The sequence below is a fragment of the Cyprinus carpio genome, chromosome A2 (genome assembly GCF_018340385.1).
Source record: "Cyprinus carpio isolate SPL01 chromosome A2, ASM1834038v1, whole genome shotgun sequence".
Lineage (NCBI taxonomy): Eukaryota > Metazoa > Chordata > Actinopteri > Cypriniformes > Cyprinidae > Cyprinus > Cyprinus carpio.
Window position 1 is genome coordinate 23,364,066 of NC_056573.1, and position 18,161 is coordinate 23,382,226.

Here is an 18,161-nt window from a genome sequence, read left to right on the forward strand (position 1 = left end):
GTGTGTGTGTGTGTGTGTGTGTGTGTGTGTGTGTGTGTGTGTGTGTGTGTGTGTGTGTGTGTGTGTGTGTGTGTGTGTGTGTGTGTGTGTGTGAGACCACTTCCTTCCAGGGCAGTAGGGAATGGCACTTTGTAATTTTCCATCTATTTTTACACGGCAGGAGAAAAGCAAATACACACACAGACACACACTGGTAGGGGGGTTCAAGCTAATTCTCAGGTCTGCTGGGAAACCTTGGCAATGTTTCAGGTGTTCCCCTCCACAGACACACTCACTCACGAACACATCCATACTGTACACACACAGACATTTGTTTATATTGGACACATGCAGTAGTCGAGACACTTTCAGAAACTAGACAGCATTTACAAAAAAGCACTATATGTTTTTTTTTTTGACATTACCATGAAAGTAATACCATTTATTTTTTATGACGTTATGATTTATTTTATTTATTTTATTATTTGTATTATAATTTTCAAATGGTATTTAAATACCACAGTAAAAGAATATGAGAGTAATATCAAAACCATATTAGATATTATATTATATTATTTAATATTATTTTTTTAATAATAAAAAACAAACATTCATATTTTTTTTTTAACACTATACAATATATACAATTTATATTTTGTATTGTACTTTACTGTTCATAATTTTCTCACCAAGAAAGCATTTTTTTTTTTTTTTTTATGTTTTTGACAGAAGTCTCTTATGCTCACCAGGGCTGCATTTATTTGATAAAAAAAAACATATTTTTACAATATAACAAAAAAATATAATTTCTTCCTGTCATGACAAATCTGAAATTTCTGAAAACGTCGGCATAATATTTTTGTGGGAACCATGATAAAAAAAAAAAAAAATGTAGGATCCTTTGATAATTAGAAAGTTCAAAAGGACAGCATTTATTTATTTATTAATTTTATTTAATATCTTTACTGCCGCTTTTGTTCAGTTTAATGCTTTCTTCCTGAATAAAACTTTTGATTTCTAAAAAAAAAAATATATATATATATATATATATATATATATTATATATATATTATATATATATATATATAAAATTGTACTGATCCCAAACATTTGCAGTGTATTTACTTATCATATTTATCTTGTATTTTCTTGGAATGTATTATACAATAATATGTTATATTATAGTGTTTCATTTATTCTATAAAATATCTATATTTTATATCACCGTAATGATGTTTTTTTCTGGAAATTTAATGTAAAAAATGGTTTATATATTAAATATACTAGACATTAATTTGTTGACCTTTTATTTGGAAGCTAAAAAATGCAAACTAAAGGGCAAGATAATTTGTTACAATTAATAATATATACCGTCATACCCCACAGATCTGGTAGAGCCACAGAACTGTTTTCTGAAGGAGGAAGAGTAAAAAACAGATGAACTATGAACGTGTTTTGCGTCAGATGAGTTGAGTCGTATGAGAAGATCTACTGTGAATTAAGGCCAGTTAGAGTCGTGAATCTAGCGCTGGCCTCGTGTTAGTGTGTGTTTTGAGAGAGAAAGAGAGGTTAAGAACTAAAGAAATTGTTTCAGTGCAGATGTGGACAGAAGAACATTGTCTAGTTTGTGTGTGTGTGTGTGTGTGTGTGTGTGTGTAACAGCTCTTTTGGCCATGTTGAATCCTGCTGGCTGGATGAAAAGCACACTGTGAGGCTGCTGACGCTGACTGCCATGGGCCAAAGTCCAGACACACACACACACACACACACACTGCTCAGCTTTATCTTTCATCCTTCCATCTGACAGAATGATAGATCTGTTATCACTGACTGTATAAATATTTCCAGACTGGCAGAGAGAGAGAGAGAATGTGACAACAAATGAAGTAAATAAAACTGACAGAAAAGGAGTTTTAAAATGAAGGAAAAAGGAACCTGTAAAAAATAACTGCAATTTTCAGATAGAAAAGAGAGGGGGGGGGCAGCTATGAATTTGGTGTTGTTTTACACTTTTTCTCTGAGCAAAATAGAAGATCATAGAGTGGAAAAGTGGCTTTTGAGTGAAGCTGATGTGGGTGAGAGATGTTTGAGCCGGCTGGCCAGTTTCCTCATCTCTAATGAGAAACAGACCAGCCATATGGCTCACAGAGCCAAGATGGCCACTGCACAGGTTTTGGCGGGAACAGAGAAACAGGAAGATCTAAGTGTGGTCAAAACGGACCAAATAGGTGCATCTTCATCCATGAAAACACCACATTGTGAGACCAAAAAACATTTGACTGTATGTAAATGTCCCTGAGTTGTATGCAATTCATCGGTGTTTGTGTCTTTGAAGTGGAAAAAATGCTTTTGTCATGTCAGAATGATCATGTTTAATGTCATAATTACCACTGGGAGCTCATTTTTTAGCAGATTAGACTACTTTTAAAAACATAAAATCTTACTGACCCTCAATCTTTTGAATGGTAGTGTATGACACATTATGGAAGTTAAATCTGTTTCATATGGTATTTTTATGTATGTCACTGCGTTATGAGGGCAGCTCACAGCTTAACGATTAGAGAAGTCCGAGGATGGCCTTCTTTTAGATGATATAATTAGAACAGGGATCACATGACCAGGCATCTAAAACACACTGGTGCACACACACACTCATCCAGAAACACAACACAAAGTATCTATGCTTTCAACAGTGTATTTACAGTGTCTTTACATATCATGCAAATCATTTGACTGAATATAGTCAAATATGCTTTCCCTACCCAGCAGCCCTCATGAGCTCCAATCCGACAAGACAGAGGTGTAGTTGAGATCACCCAGTAGTAGGGAGGACCAGCACTCCCCTTTAATGCTTACCTCTCCATTTTGGCTCGAGTTAGTGCAATTATGCAATGTACCAGAGAGATCTTTCCAGTTTAATGGCGCTGTTTGCTGGTAACGAATGCTCCTTTGACCGTATTCAGTCACGCAGAAAAAATCTGAATGTTAAATAGGATGTTCAAAGTCGATGTAAAATCAATGATATTTGTACGCCTGCAACCGCACATCATTTAAGTTCTTTTCAGTTTTAGTTGTTGCCTATGGACTACATTTAGTCTAATGAACTGAATTACAAAGTGGCATATTTATTAATTGTGATAATTATCATTAATACATTTAATGAGTTTAGTCTGCGGACATGTACAACATAAAATATCAATTTTTTTATTTTATTTTCAATTAACATTAACCATTATATGTAATTATTATATGGCATTTGTAATATTACAACAACAGCAAAAAAAAATTTTTATGTTATACTAAAATTACATGCACATCACCTCATAATTATGACTCTGAGAAAATATATAGCTATACTCCATTATTTCCTGCTGAATATTCTGATTTATTCACAGATACACTACCATACAAAAGTGTGGGGTTATTAAGTTTAAAGAAATTAATACTTTTATTCAGCATGGATGCATTAATTTCAGTTTGATGAAAAAAAAAAAACTATTTTAAATAAATGCTGTTCTTTTGAGCTTTCTTTTCATCAAAGAATCCTGAAAAATTTATCAGTACAATTGTTTTCAACATTGATAATAATAAATGCTTCTCGATCACCAAATCAGCATATTAGAAGGATGACACTGAATGACATATAATCAGGTTTTTTTATGTTTTAAGGGTGACATGTGCAAGTTTGTGCTACTAGCATCACAAACCTTGTTAAATTAATGATTGCTTTCAAACAGGTTTCCTGAACATTTGCCATTGGTCAGAAAAAACAGATAGTCCCGCCCCAAACTCACGTAACTAGTTGAGTTTAAAAAAACGACACACTTCAGCTTTAAATCTTGACTTATTTAGCTGTAAGGAGCTTTCAGGGTTGCCTTAGCATTCATCCATCAAGCTTGAACCTGCCCTTTAATATTGATCCTCGTCCAAAGAAAAGACAAACAGATTAAGACATAGCATGATGACATCAGAAGAACACAATTTCAAAGGTTAGATTCTGAGAAGAGATGTTATTTGCGATTTGTTTTCAGTGGCGAGGTGTGGAAGCCAGAATCTCTTGTGAATGCTACTGTGTACATACAGTGATGTTGCTTGACAAAAGCATGTGAATTTATGAAATTACAGACATTTTTTGACATATAGCTGATGTTAATTGCCTTTATATACTTTACATTGTTATGTATGACTTCACCAGCTTCAAAACTGCAGTCTGCAAATCCATTAGCAAAGGCTTCTTAGAGCTAATGGATTTAATTTTGGCAGCAAATGATTTAATCTGGATTTTCTTGACTAAAGATGCCAAATGGTAACTAATTCAGAGGGTTTTCCTGTGACTGTGGCAGCTGTGATTATATAGCAGAGACGCTTGGCTTAATGTTCCTGCCCTCTTTTCAAATCAACCCAACGCCTATAATTATTTCAGTATACATTCATTATGTTCTCTCCCACAAGCTTGATACTCCTAGGAAAGAAAAATGACAAACAACGCCTCTTTAATATCTTCATTGTTTCTCCTACAATGGGCACTTTTTCTAAATTGAAAATGGCTGCCTGGCTGCAATAAAAGTTAAATAAAATAAAATATTAAAAATTAAAAATGTATTAAATGAAAATTTGAAATGTTGACCTGATAACTAATTGAAATTATTTTAATTTGAAATAATATGTTAATCAATAAGTTGACAAAAATTGAACAAATTTACTAGAACTGAAAGTAGTTACAATAATAACTGAAAATATAAAAATAAAATCCAATACAAAATATTAATAAAAACTATGACAGTATATAAATACAAAAATAACAATGGGTATCATTTATTCACAAACTATCTGATATCTAAACATTTTCACATTTTTCTACATTACGTCAAATACTTGTTTGTCTGAAAAATTGTCTGTTTTTATTTTTCCCAAGTAACTTTAGGAAAAACTTGATACTGAAACATAACCTGAGCAATAAAGATTTCCTCTGGGTTTCTTCCAGATCAACATTCAGTAATAGATTGTTGTTCTTGTCTTGTTTTGGACCGTTTAGCTAGTGTGGAAGTTTCTTGAGGGAGTTTGTAACATGGGATTCAAATGCAATCATCCGCCTGTTTATAGGAGCTGATCTTCTGCGTCTGAAGACCTCAGCGCTTTGGAATACTGCTCGCAGCGCTCGGCCGAGCTCAGTTAGCTTCTATAGAAGTCATCATGGCGGCCAGGTCAATCTCATGTTGCACACACTCGAAGCCTTCAAAGCTCACGTCATCTCTGACCCCATATCAACTCAAGTGTGTGCGCTCACTCTCTCTGTATATGGTTATTTTTGACACCAAGCTTACATTCCAAAGTCTGAGACTCTGAGTGTCTTTTTAGTTGTGTGTGACTCACTCTATTTACATTCGTTAGGTAATGGCAAACACACAACACTCTTGTCAGGGTTCCACTACGCTAAACACCTATTAAAAACCAAAGCTAAACATTATTCTGCTACTGAACTCTAAAGTCAGTTTATTGTATGGCTAATGTATGGCTCCAGCTGTTAGATTATTAAGTTAATGAGATATCTTTATTATCTCAGGTATTTCTATTTTTTGAGGTAGAGAAGAGAAGAGTTTGAGAAGAGATAGTAATTATGACGTTTTGGGCCAAGATACCAAAGTCTGAGATTTCAACATGAACTCAAACATTTCTTATCAGCTTATTACAAAATCGAAATATATGGACTGTGCTACGCCACGCTTTTACTCTCATTTGTTTGTTTTTATTTCTCCAAAAGAATTTTAAGAGAAACATCTTAAAATAAGTTGATACTTAATATGAAGATAGATAGATAGATAGATAGATAGATAGATAGATAGATAGATAGATAGATAGATAGATAGATAGATAGATAGATAGATAGATAGATAGAGTGACATTTAGTAAATGTGATCCACCTCAACACACTCATCAAGCACTAGAGAATGGAACTGAACCATTCTCACCATGTATGGAGCCTACAGCGGCCCGACCACTGTTAGTAACACGCTCATGGAATGTACACTCACAGAAACCACAGACACACTGGGCATTCATTAGAGAATAAATGACTGTTTGAAAGCATAAACATGAGCGCAGTAAATCCACAGAGGACGTTTTCATTCCTGGATCACGCCATAGAGACAAGCCAGCACTGGGATCTGACACACACACTCACACAGAGCATGAACCCAACCAGCAGACCGAGAGAACTGTTTATCTGACATACTGTCCCAGTGTGTCTTAACAAAATCATCTAATTGCTGCTCCTTCACTTTCTCTCAGTCTTTTTTTTTTGTATTATTTAAACATTTACACTAAAAAAGTGCTATAGCACTACCATGGTTTTTATGTGACACCATTGAGTCACGTTAAAGAAAGTTTGCTCAAATGCAGTGCGTTCTGGGAGTCATGTGCACTGGAGGAAATGCATATAAGTTTTAAACCTGAACTGGCCCCTGAAAGAGATAGATAGACTGCTTATCAGGAACAGCTTGACTCTGACCTACTTCAGTGTGTGTGTGTGTGTGTGTGTGTGTGTGTGTGTGTGTGTGTGTGTGTGTGTGTGTGTGTGTGTGTGTGTGTGTGTGTGTGCGCGCGCTGGTCGTCCAGCCCTGTGTGTCGCTGTGAAAGAGAGCGATTTCACCGCTGCGTGACTCAGCTTCTAGTGAACTCTGGGAGTGGACCCTGCACTTCCTGTAGAGCTGAGTCATCAAAGCTCTAACTGACAGGAAAAGCATCATCAACCTCAATGCATCAGTCTTTAAGAGGGAGGGGTCACCAAACTGCATTATTCATTAGTGCAGCGACCGTAACACACGGAATCTTTCTAGAGATTCAAATTGTTTTTGTATCACATTAACAGACAGATTTATGTTTGTGTGCTTTTAATATGCATTTTGTGTTTTGCATTACAGGTGAAATTGATATAGTTACAGAGGCTTATTTTTGAGGCTTTGCGTCTTTCAAAACACACACTCATGATGGTACAGATGTGACTAGCCCTCCACAGACTGTTTGCTGAAACCTCATGTCTGTCGTGGTCATGGTATCCTAGCAACAGAGCCCTCCATCTAAGCCCAACTCATTCTGATGTGTATTTATGAAAAAGGATTGAAAACACACTGAATTCAATTATCAAAGCTCTGGAATAATGATGAAAGACAGACGAAAGGAGTCAGTTTTTTAAATGCTTATCAATCTGACAATAGATGCCTATAAAAGAGTATATACTTACTGATTATACAGCTCTTGATTTTGATTGGTCAATCGCTGCATTCTGCAGTAAATGTTTTTGTATAATATCTATTAAACATTATATTTGAGTGTTTTTTTGTTTTGTTTTGTTTTGCTAGTTTTATGTCTCTTATCACATGGCTGTATAAAATCATTTCAAATCAATATTTCACTTGTTTATTTGCTAAGAAGACAGAATAATATATAGTCAGCTGGTCATTATCCCAAAATAAACCCCTCTGGGGTGAAACAAGATCTCTGTGGTAGTTTATTTTGCGGTAATGACCAGCAGATTGTACGTTGTCTCATAGGAGCTATGATTGAAATGCAATACTGTTTACTGCATACTTAGCAGTTTATACTGCCTTATATCTGTTTATACGACATGCTATTAAAATAGTATGTGAAATTGTATGTGGTATGCAACAATAAACATTACAAATATTAATATGATTCTCACTATGACCTCACTATGTTGCACATTTTATCCAGCAAGTGTATAAAAAATTAACATATCGAAAATAAATAGTTGTTTATTTTGCATTTTTAGTCCAAATTTATGAAAAAATCAGTTAATGTTTGGAAGTCTGATCAAATAAGGAGTCAAACTTTCATATCTCTGGAAATGGAAAATTGAGAACACTGCATTGTGGGATATAATATTCCATGTAGTGTCTCCCTGTAAATTCTATATACTGTGCTCATATTTATTTATTTTTGTTTTTTATGCTCACCAAGGCTGCATATATTTGATCAAAAATACAGAAAATATTGTGAGATATTATTACAGTTTAAAATAACTGTTTTCTATTTTAATATATTTTTAAATGTAATTTATTCCTGTGATGTAAAGCTGAATTTTCAGTAGCCATTACTTCAGCCTTCAGTGTCACATGATTCTTCAGAAATCACTCTAATATGCTGATTTGACCAGTAGTGAGTGTGTGTGTGTGTGTGTGTGTGTATCTGTTTATTTTCATATTTTTTTTCTTATTTTAATATCGTTTGGTTATTATTTTTTACTTATTTATACCTTTTTTGCTCCATATCTAATAACTATAGAAAGTATTTCAAACACATGCAGACCACAGCTGCATTTTAGAAGTTATCAGATGAGTGTCTGTGAACAGGACCTGAAAGAGATCACCTCGACTTTGGGGGTAAAGGAGGGAGGGTTGGATAATCCCGTGGAGACTATATGGATAATCCCGGGATTATAATCCTAATCCTGTGTCACACTGGACAGCTCACATTGCTGCTAATCGGCTGTAGCACCCTAAAGCCACTGTGAACACTCTTAATCCTGTTACTGAGATCCACGTAATCTCACGCTGATAAGGAAATCATATAGAGAGTTAAACGTCTATGTGGAAGCCAGTTATTGCCTACATGGCGACCAGCCAGTCATCTTAATGTCTTACTGAAAATATGAAAATGCTCTTGTTTTAGGTTTAGGGATAGAACATATTATTAGCTCAATAGAACTCAATTCTGAGAATAGAGCACACATATCCGAATGACATTAATTACTGCAGACAGCTTTGTGACCTTTAACCCCACCCTTTCGCTCTGGATGAGCCAGGCGTGTGGTCGCGTGAGAAATGTGTAAGGAAATCTTGATAGGCATGAGACAATGACAACAAACGTGCACCGTGAGAACCTTGGCAGTGTCAGAGGGGGGTGTACAGCAAGAAAAAATAAAGAGGCACAGAAACCGTTAACAAGAAAAAGAGTTGGCAGAGGGAGCAACAGCCAACATGACAGCTGACCAAGATCTGACTCTCTCTCTCTCTCTCTCTGTCTCTCTGCTTCTCTCTTTCTTTCCCCGCCAGCCACAAACCTGTAGTCAGAGATGGAGGAATAGATGAACAATGCACAGAAAAAGCGAACTACAATTTTATAGAAATACAGTGTAAAACTTGCTACCATGACGCTAGAGTGTGTTGCTGTGTGGTTGCTAAGGTGGTACAAATGCAAAAACTGTCCACAGATCTGGTCCTGTCAACCACTTTGAAAAGCAATAGCAATATTTCTTCTCAGCAAGCAGCATTATTTGGGATATCATTCATATCCTTAACACAAAATTTGTAAATTTAGTTACACATCAAGATTTAATAGTAGGGTTTAGGGGTTTGTTTAAATCACTAGTCCTAAGTATGAGCAATAATTGCATACACCAAAAAAAAAAAAAAAATAAGAATGTATGAAAGTCCATTCCCACAATGTAAGGAAAAAAAATCATGCGTTGGTAAATCCTAATTATCACAGAAAAGTCAAGATATAAAAAAAAGTTTCAAATATTTGAAATTATGATGCAAGATTATGAGATTAAGTCGATGATGATATATAGTCAATATTATGTAATTTAGTCATAATAATGACATAAAAGGTCTAAATTATGACATTTATTGATAATTATGAGATTAAAAGTCAAAATTCTGACGTTAAAATACAAGTAACGATAAAAGGTTGAGATAAAAGGTCATCGTTTTTGTGATAAATGTACATTTTTCTCAATTTACTTTTTACCTCAATGTTTATTTTTATTTTTTACTACGGTTTACCAAAGGAAATGGGCTTCCATGAGAATAAATTCACTTCATTAGTGAAAATGAAGAGCAGGACTTATTTCAGTAATATACAGGCACAGAATGAGGGGGAAATTGTTAGATCACTATTGAGCACTTAGACACACACACACATTGTAAAACACGTCCGCCAGTAAACTGTAAGTCAGCACAAGTACAAAGGGACTCTGTTGCTGCGGGACAGTAGCGGCTGACACTATACATGCGGATGAGACCTTCCTCCATCCCCTTAAAATCACACACACTCACACCATTTAATCTGTGCTAGTGATTTTATCAGTGTCAGTGATGTCACAGTATATTGATACATTTTGGACACTATTTGTTTGCCTACACCAGCTGTAAAACAGAAGTTAAGAATGTTTACTGTGCAAGTGAATGATGCAACACAAAAAAACTAAAACGTTCCTGTTATAATTAACAACTAAAATCTAAGCTAATTTAATATGATGGTATAAACTATAGACTGGTGATATAAGATTGGTTTTAAGGAGGCCTTTGGACTGAAATTCTCTCCTATCCTTGTACAGTCAGCTAAACATGAGATGGGCTGAGTTTACTTTTTTTTTTTCCCCCTGGAATTTTAGTCCAGCTGTAGAAGGGAACGTCAGCCAATTTGTAAGGATGAGAGGACACTTCTTGTTTCTTGTTTAATTCAAAGGGTCAGAGAGAGTCACGTAAATCTAAATCAATTTTGGTGCAAGAAACTTTTACTGACACTGACATTGACTAAGTGGATTTTAGGGAAGAAAAATGCTACAAGAGTGTCACGTATAATTCATAACATTTTGATAAGACGTACCTGTGGAATAACTAAAAATAACGTACATTTGATATACATTCAGCTGCACTTTTTATATGTATGTTAATTACATAATGTATTTTATCATTATATGTGTGTTAATTAAATCTTTTGTATGTCTGCAAATGTATGCATAGAAACCACACCTGAGGTGATTGGAACTTACCCTCTGTGCTCAGTGCTTATATGTTGCCATATGAAAGCAGGGACCTAAATGGCCTGTCATAGCAGTGCTGGAAAGAGTGCATCCTCTCTCTCTCTCTCTCTCTCTCTCTCTTTCTCTCTCTCTCTCTCTCTCTCTCTCCATCAGCTGTCAGGAGGCCGAGTGATGATCAGGAATGACTTTCTCTCCAGCCTCTCTGATTTCACTGACAGGGCTGTCTGTAGTGCACAGACTGACCTGAGGATCCTGTTTCAAATGCGTTTCCTGCCATGCGCAACTGGAGGTTTTTGTACCTCTATAAATTTTTTTTTTTTTAAACTATACACAGCACTCAAAAAGGAATATTAGCACTTATGATAGGTGCTTCATGAACTTGCCAGACAGAGCTATATTTACTCGAAACAGGAATTATAGTTTTATAGTGGATTTTTTAAAATGCTTTTCTTTATTTGTTTATTTCCTTCTTTTTTCCTTTCTGTTGTATATATTTAAGCAAGGGCAGAATAATTGGACATTAAATGAGAGTATATCATTGTAACAAAATTCTGTATTGCTCAGTCCAGTTAGCAGCTTATAAAAACAGTGCAAGCTACAAAAATAATTTTATAATTAAAATAATTTAAACAATGTAAAGTAAATGGATAGATAATGATTTTTTAAAATTTTACCAGGAGGATTTTGCATATTATAATATTCATTATCTTGATTCTTTAAAAATGCATTTGCATTATACAAAAGAAAGCATTATTCGTATTAATATTCAAAGTATCCAAATACTTTTGGGGTCCACTGTATATTTTCTTTTTTCATCATGGGCACTTTTTATTGTTTCACATTTCCTATTGTTTGAGGGTTTGCAGCTATAAAAGGAAGATTTATTTTAGTCAAAAATCTATAATTCTGGGTTTAATGTAATTCAAAATATTTTATACACAGTTATATACAGAATGCAACTTGCAGTGTATGTAAACCTGGTCAGCTACTCTGAAGTACAAAATGACAAATAAAGGATAAAACAGTAATAGTTCAATGTTTGTAAGGTTTGGTTAAGAACTCCTTGCTCCAGATCGCACTACTCTAGAGCTAACATTTTCTCCCACTGAATGACTCTTCAGTTAAATGAATCATGTTCTTACATGTGTGTGGTTATGGATAGGGGTGAGTGGGGTTAGATGGGGTGAGTGTAACTCGACTCCGTTAGCCCTGACATGCACAGCTCGTCCCATATCTCCCTTCTCCCATAAACACATCTTTCTTTTATCCTTCAACTTGATTCTCTCCTCATTCTTTCCCCTTTTTCCTCCTTTCTTCTCTTCCTCTCAGCAGGTCAGTGAGCGTACAGTACTAGTATCTCTGACACATGCTCAGTAGGGCCGTGTCACACCTTTAACAGAACATTCTCACCCACACGCCCTTCAACATGCACAGACCCCCATAAAACACACACACAGATCCTTTAAACATTTTCATTGCTTACATTCACAGTTGTATCTGACTTCCTTCAAATGTTTGATTGTGCTGACAAATATTAAGTGTCAGTGCAGGTCTCTTATATATATATATGCACATATATAACAGGCTGGTGTTGTTTATTAGTGGATCATTGTCTAAATCTGCAGGAAACAGACTAATTATTCAATAAAGCACTATTAAATTATTTATTAAATAAAATATAATAGCATTTTTATAACATTTTAAAAGGTAGGTGATGTTTGATTAGTGGACCATTGTCTAAAGATGTGGAAAACAAATTGTAATAATTAAAAGAATTATTAAATTATTTATTAAATAATGCAATAATAAAAAAAGCAATTTTTTTAGCATTTTAAACCTTGTTTGTGGATTGTTTTCTAAATATGTGAAAAACATTGTAAAGATTAAATAAAAGCATTATTAAATTATTTACTAAATAATATAATAAAATTATGTATAATTATTATAATGAATTTTTATAATAACAGTAGTTGCACATAAAGATATAAAATATATTGCATAATTTTCTTAAATTAATTTTAATTACCTCATTTTATGAAGTGACATTACACAGCATTTTACTTTGATGTTTTACGTTTAAAAATATTTAAATGCCAAAATCATAATTAAAAACTTCTCATTGTTTTCCATATTTTTGGATGTTTTCTGTCAAATGAGACTTACACTGGAAAAAAAAAAAGATTATAATAGCAACAGTTGCTGAAGTAGGATTGGTCAGTAAAATTTGGCAGGGTTTAGCAAGGGTCGGATAAATTAGGAAACTATCATTTTTGAGTCTTTGTCACTCTTGTTACATTTGCATGAATCAAATTTGCAGAAATGCAAAAGGAAATAAAGACAGAGAGTTTGAGAGAGTCTTCATCTTCTCATAGCCCAGTGTTGTTTCACAGAGGCCAGCTTCACTAATGTCTTAAACAGATGGTAGAAACTTCAGCTCACAGAATACCAGCCAGACACTCTTTGATTGGCCGGCTCACGGCCGAGTATGTGTGCCTTTTATTTATTTTCTACATGCCGCATAGATAGGAGCTCAAACTCACATCACACTTCTAGAAGGTTCTGCTGTCTGCTTTAGCCTCTTGTCTCTGTGGTATATCGCTGACCAGTTATACAAAGTGAATTCAGTTGGAATTAGTTCGTATTAGACATAAAAGGCTAAAAATAATGTAATAACTTAATGCTCTAACATGTTATTTTGAGTGTATGTGTTACCAAACTGCTAATGTGCTTTGTAAATGTGATTGTTAAACAGGTGTTTAGTCAAATCAAGACTTGTAATAGATAAGTCCCTAGTTTATTTGTGTTGGGAAGACCTCATTAATAGTATTTGCAGCTGGTGGAGATCTTCCCTTTTTGCATCATCAGTGACCAGGATGAACTGATGACGCCTGTCAGCGTATGATAGTGGAGGAAGACAAACCCAGAGAGGGTTTAACATTTAGGGTTGTGTTTGTGTGTGTGATAGTGCTGAGGGACATCTGACTCCCTGCTATTTTCCCCCTAGAACTGACTGACCTGACCTCTCGCTCACAGTGTTTGTCTGACAGGTCCTAGCTGAATTGTAATGTACATAGGCACTACAATTCTAAGTTTAGGTCCTCTGTGTGTGTGTTGTTTGTTTTTTGTTTTGTGACAGTAAAGACATTTATAATGTTACAAAAGATTTCTTGCTTTCTATTCATCAAAGAATACTAAAAAATGTAATGCAGCACAGCAAATCAGCATATTGATTATGCATAATGATTTCTGAAGGATCATGTGACACTGAAGACTGGTGATGCAGAATATTCAGCTTTGCATCACAGGAATAAATTACATTTTAAAATATATTACAATAGAAAAGAGTTATGTTAAATTGTAATAATATTTCACAATTTTACTGTATTTTTTATCAAGTAAATGGATCCTTGGTGAGCAAAGAGATTTTCAAAAACATGATCAAATCTTACTGACCCCAAGCTTTTGAAAGTTTTTATTTTATTCTCTATTGTATCTGCTCCATGTATCTGCTTCTGCTATCATAACTGTAAATAACTTAATTTTATTAATTAGTACAAAAAACACTATTTTACAGTCATTTTACAAGAATTAATAAAAAATGCTGTATTCAGAACTTTAGTGTAAAAATAAAAATGATAAAATAGTTATTTTAAATATATGATTAGAGTTATAAATGTTGCTTTGTTGTGAATAGTTTTGTGTTTGTTTGTTAGTTCATGCAAACCAAGTTCCAGTTAACTGCATTCCCTTCTAGCAATTGTAAGTGCTTTGCATAAAAGCATGTTTTGGCATTGTGAGTTCAGGAGAGAAGTCGATTCACTTTCCAGAAACAATTTAGCTCTGTGTAGTCATCCAAATCCATCCACTGATCACAACTGCATAACACTCTCCTAAAGTGCTGCTTGCTGAGATAATTGAACATTCAACCACAGAAATTGGCAAAAAGGCTTTATTTTGGTCACAGCAGACATGACGACAGGTGTCAGATGAGAGCAGTTTAATGAGCGGCTGTGTTGGAAAGGCCGGTGTCCTGACATACTCACCTACGCAGCCCAGATAAAGACACTCATCATCTGAGTTTATGTGGACGGGGGGGCACACGGGTTACTGTAGATCCATAAACTCTTCAGATGAATTTCTCTCGCACTGATGTGACTCATTAATCGATACTCAGCTAATCGATTGAGTGACAGCCTGTCAGGGCTGATTCCACATGGGCTGAAAGCAGCTTCAGGGTTGTGGTCAGATGCATTAGAGCAGAGGGCTTTCCCGTGCACTCAATACTGTCAGCAGGAATGGGAACAGGGTGTTCCCTCAGTCTACTGTTAAACAGAGAGAATGAACCAGAACAGGAGATGCCAGTTGCATGCCATTTACAATTCAGTGTTAATTCAATTAAGTTTTACATGCAAACATTTTCTGATTGGTATACACCCATGCTAGGTGTAATAATTTTGATTTGTGTTACTGTACATTTGTACAGTGTGTTTTGCTGGGTAAATTTCTGTGAAAAGTATGTCTATTTTGCAATAAAACAGGGATAAAGTTTAAACAAAAATTGCTCAGTGGTTTTTGAGTCAGTGTTATTTCAACAGGTTTCGGTTATTCTGTTGTGTGTGGGGTTTTTTTTTTTTTTTTTTTTTTTTACTGTTTTAGTTAGTACATCAAGTTAAACTCTATGTTGACTTATTTTATTTCAGTTTTTCAGTTGTTATTTCAAGTAACTTTTTTATGGTTTTAGTTTTAGTTAACTATAATAGTCCTGTTCATGACTCATTTTGCCCAATAACTCATAAAAAATAAAATAATGATAAACAAATAATATAAAAAGTCATACGGGATTTGAAAAACACAGTGATGAAGTAGTGATGACAGAATATTCATGCTTTTATTGTCATTTTTAAATTTTTTTTTTGTTGTTTAAATGTGTTTAATTACATTTTTGTTTTATTTTAATTTTTATGTTTTTTATTTTTTTATTATATTACAAATGACTATTTACTTTAATTAAATTATTACAATTTCTAATAACATAAACATGAGTTCAGCATATATTTGCTCTTTCTTGTCTTCTTCTCACTCTCCCTCGTTGTCTCTCTCAGGGTCGTTGTTCCAGAGAGAACTGCAAGTACTTGCACCCTCCTCCGCACCTGAAGACGCAGCTGGAGATTAATGGCCGTAACAATCTGATCCAGCAGAAGAACATGGCAATGCTCGCACAGCAGATGCAGCTAGCCAATGCCATCATGCCTGGAAGTCAGCTTCAGCCAATGGTGAGGCTCCATTCTTATGACCCCAAGAGAGATTAGGCCGTTTCCATACATAAGTATTTTCTGTAAATGTTAGTCTGATGTTTGTTAAAGTTTATTTATAGCTTGTCACTTTTATTAGTATATGCTAAATTCTAGGTTTCTATTATGATATATATACAATGGCCCGAAAACGTAGTTATATTAATATGTTCTAATGCTATAATAATAATAATATGTTTAATTTATATAGTGCCTTTCCCAAGCTCAAGGACGCTTCATAATGACAGTAAGGAACAAACAATCATTTTACACATAATTACTTAATGGACAGAAGGCATTTGCCCAGTCCAAGACATGAGCAATTGCAGTTGCATATAGCAATACAGTCAAAAAAACAAACATAAACCGTAACATTATATTATTGACAGCATAGAAAGGTGGACAGTTGAAGCATAAGTCAGGTGCATATGACTAATGGTACTCAAGGAAGCATTATGACTAGTTTATAGAGTTTAGGAAAAAGTTTAAGAAGAAACACATGAAGGGTTATATTTGAGTTTAGACTTAAATCCATGCAGTGTAGTTAATGTCCTAAGGGCCAGGGGACCAAAGAGTTCCATAGCTTAGGAGACAATAGATGAGATAAATGCATATACTGATTATTCAGCATCTTTTGGGCTGACATAAGGAGGGAGTTTGCACTTATTAAAACAATGAAAAAAGATGCTATGATGATAATATCATGGTATATGAATGTGGCAATCAATTCAATAACACTAAATCATGTACTTCCACAGTACTTTTGTAAGTGTGCATATAATAGTCAAACAGCAATGCTTATTTTTTTGACCCTTGACTATATCATTTGCATAAGCCACAGAAACAGAAAGTCGATTTATAGCAGTGTCACTCTATTAGTTTCATTTATTATTATTTTTGTCTGTTTCAGCCTATGTTTTCGGTCTCGCCAAGCCTTGCAAACAACGCCAATGCAGCTGCTGCAGCAGCCGCCGCAGCTGCGTTTAATCCGTACCTGGGCCCAGTGTCACCTGGGCTGATGCCCGCAGAGATCCTTCCCAGCGCACCTGTGCTGATGGCGGGCAGCCCTGGGGTGTCATCCGTGCCGTCCGCTGCCAACGCCGCAGCTGCTGCCGCCCAGAAACTCCTCAGAACAGACCGACTGGAGGTATGAGGTCATCAGAGAGCCATGACATCATGACACACTGCCAATATCTCTGCCTCTTTCTGTCAATGTCAATATCTCTTTCTTTGCCACATACACAAATTTAAGTCTTAATCTCTGCATACATGCAGGTGTGTTACAGCCATACTGCGTAATATGTTAGAAATAAAGGGGCTGCTGCCCTCTGCTGACCCCTGGATGAAAAACCACATCTCCCCATCTGAGAAAGTTCTATAATACTGGCTATGTACTGAATTAAATAATTCTACAAACTGCACAGTGTGTACTACATACTGCCTACTGTTTTGTTTTAAAGAATATACTTATGTGCAAAAGTATGTAGTATGCACTAATAAGTGTTTTAAGCTGTAGTATTCTAATCTGTTGGGAATAAATGTGGACTTAATATATGGGTTTATTTTTAATGCAGTTAATCAAATAATAAGCCAAAAATGGAAATTAAGTACAAATTAAGGCTGATATTACTTCCATCATCACTCTGGAAATGGAAGGTTGTATGTTTTTTTTTAATGTTGTTATTCATTTAATTTATTTTATTAATATAATTAATTATATTATAATATATTGCATTTTTATTTTTGTAAAATTACATAAGGTGGGGTGATATAAAATATGGGCAATATGTTTTTTTTTATATTATTAATATAATTATAAAATGACAAAATGGATTGGTTAAATGCATTGCATTATGAGATACAATATTTCATGCGGTGTACTGGTTGTATACTGCACATTTTAGCAATATTTTAATACACCTTTGTTGAAAATGTTTTACCTGTTTGATAAATAATAATAGTAATAAAACGCTTTCTGCACAATGTACATTAGATATATCCATGCATACAGAAAGTTATGCACGTTATGCACACTATACATACTGCATACTACTTTGTTTCAATAGTAGCATGCCATTCTGAACATAATTAAACTAAATTTAAGA

At 34.7% G+C, this 18,161-nt stretch overlaps 1 protein-coding gene across 27 annotated transcripts in view; it reads left to right on the forward strand.

Moving 5' to 3' along the window:
* LOC109057239 (muscleblind-like protein 1) overlaps positions 1-18,161 on the forward strand; it is a 64,845-nt gene that overhangs the window by 35,090 nt on the left and 11,594 nt on the right. For 16 of the 27 annotated variants that reach the window (XM_042711183.1, XM_042711190.1, XM_042711179.1 and 13 more), the window contains 3 exons: positions 15,868-16,038; positions 16,268-16,303; positions 16,967-17,203. In XM_042711183.1, coding sequence (XP_042567117.1) covers positions 15,868-16,038; positions 16,268-16,303; positions 16,967-17,203 — 444 coding nt within the window. The remainder of the gene's footprint in view (positions 1-15,867; positions 16,039-16,267; positions 16,304-16,966; positions 17,204-18,161) is intronic. The other 11 variants (XM_042711214.1, XM_042711283.1, XM_042711344.1 and 8 more) reach the window with 1 other exon arrangement.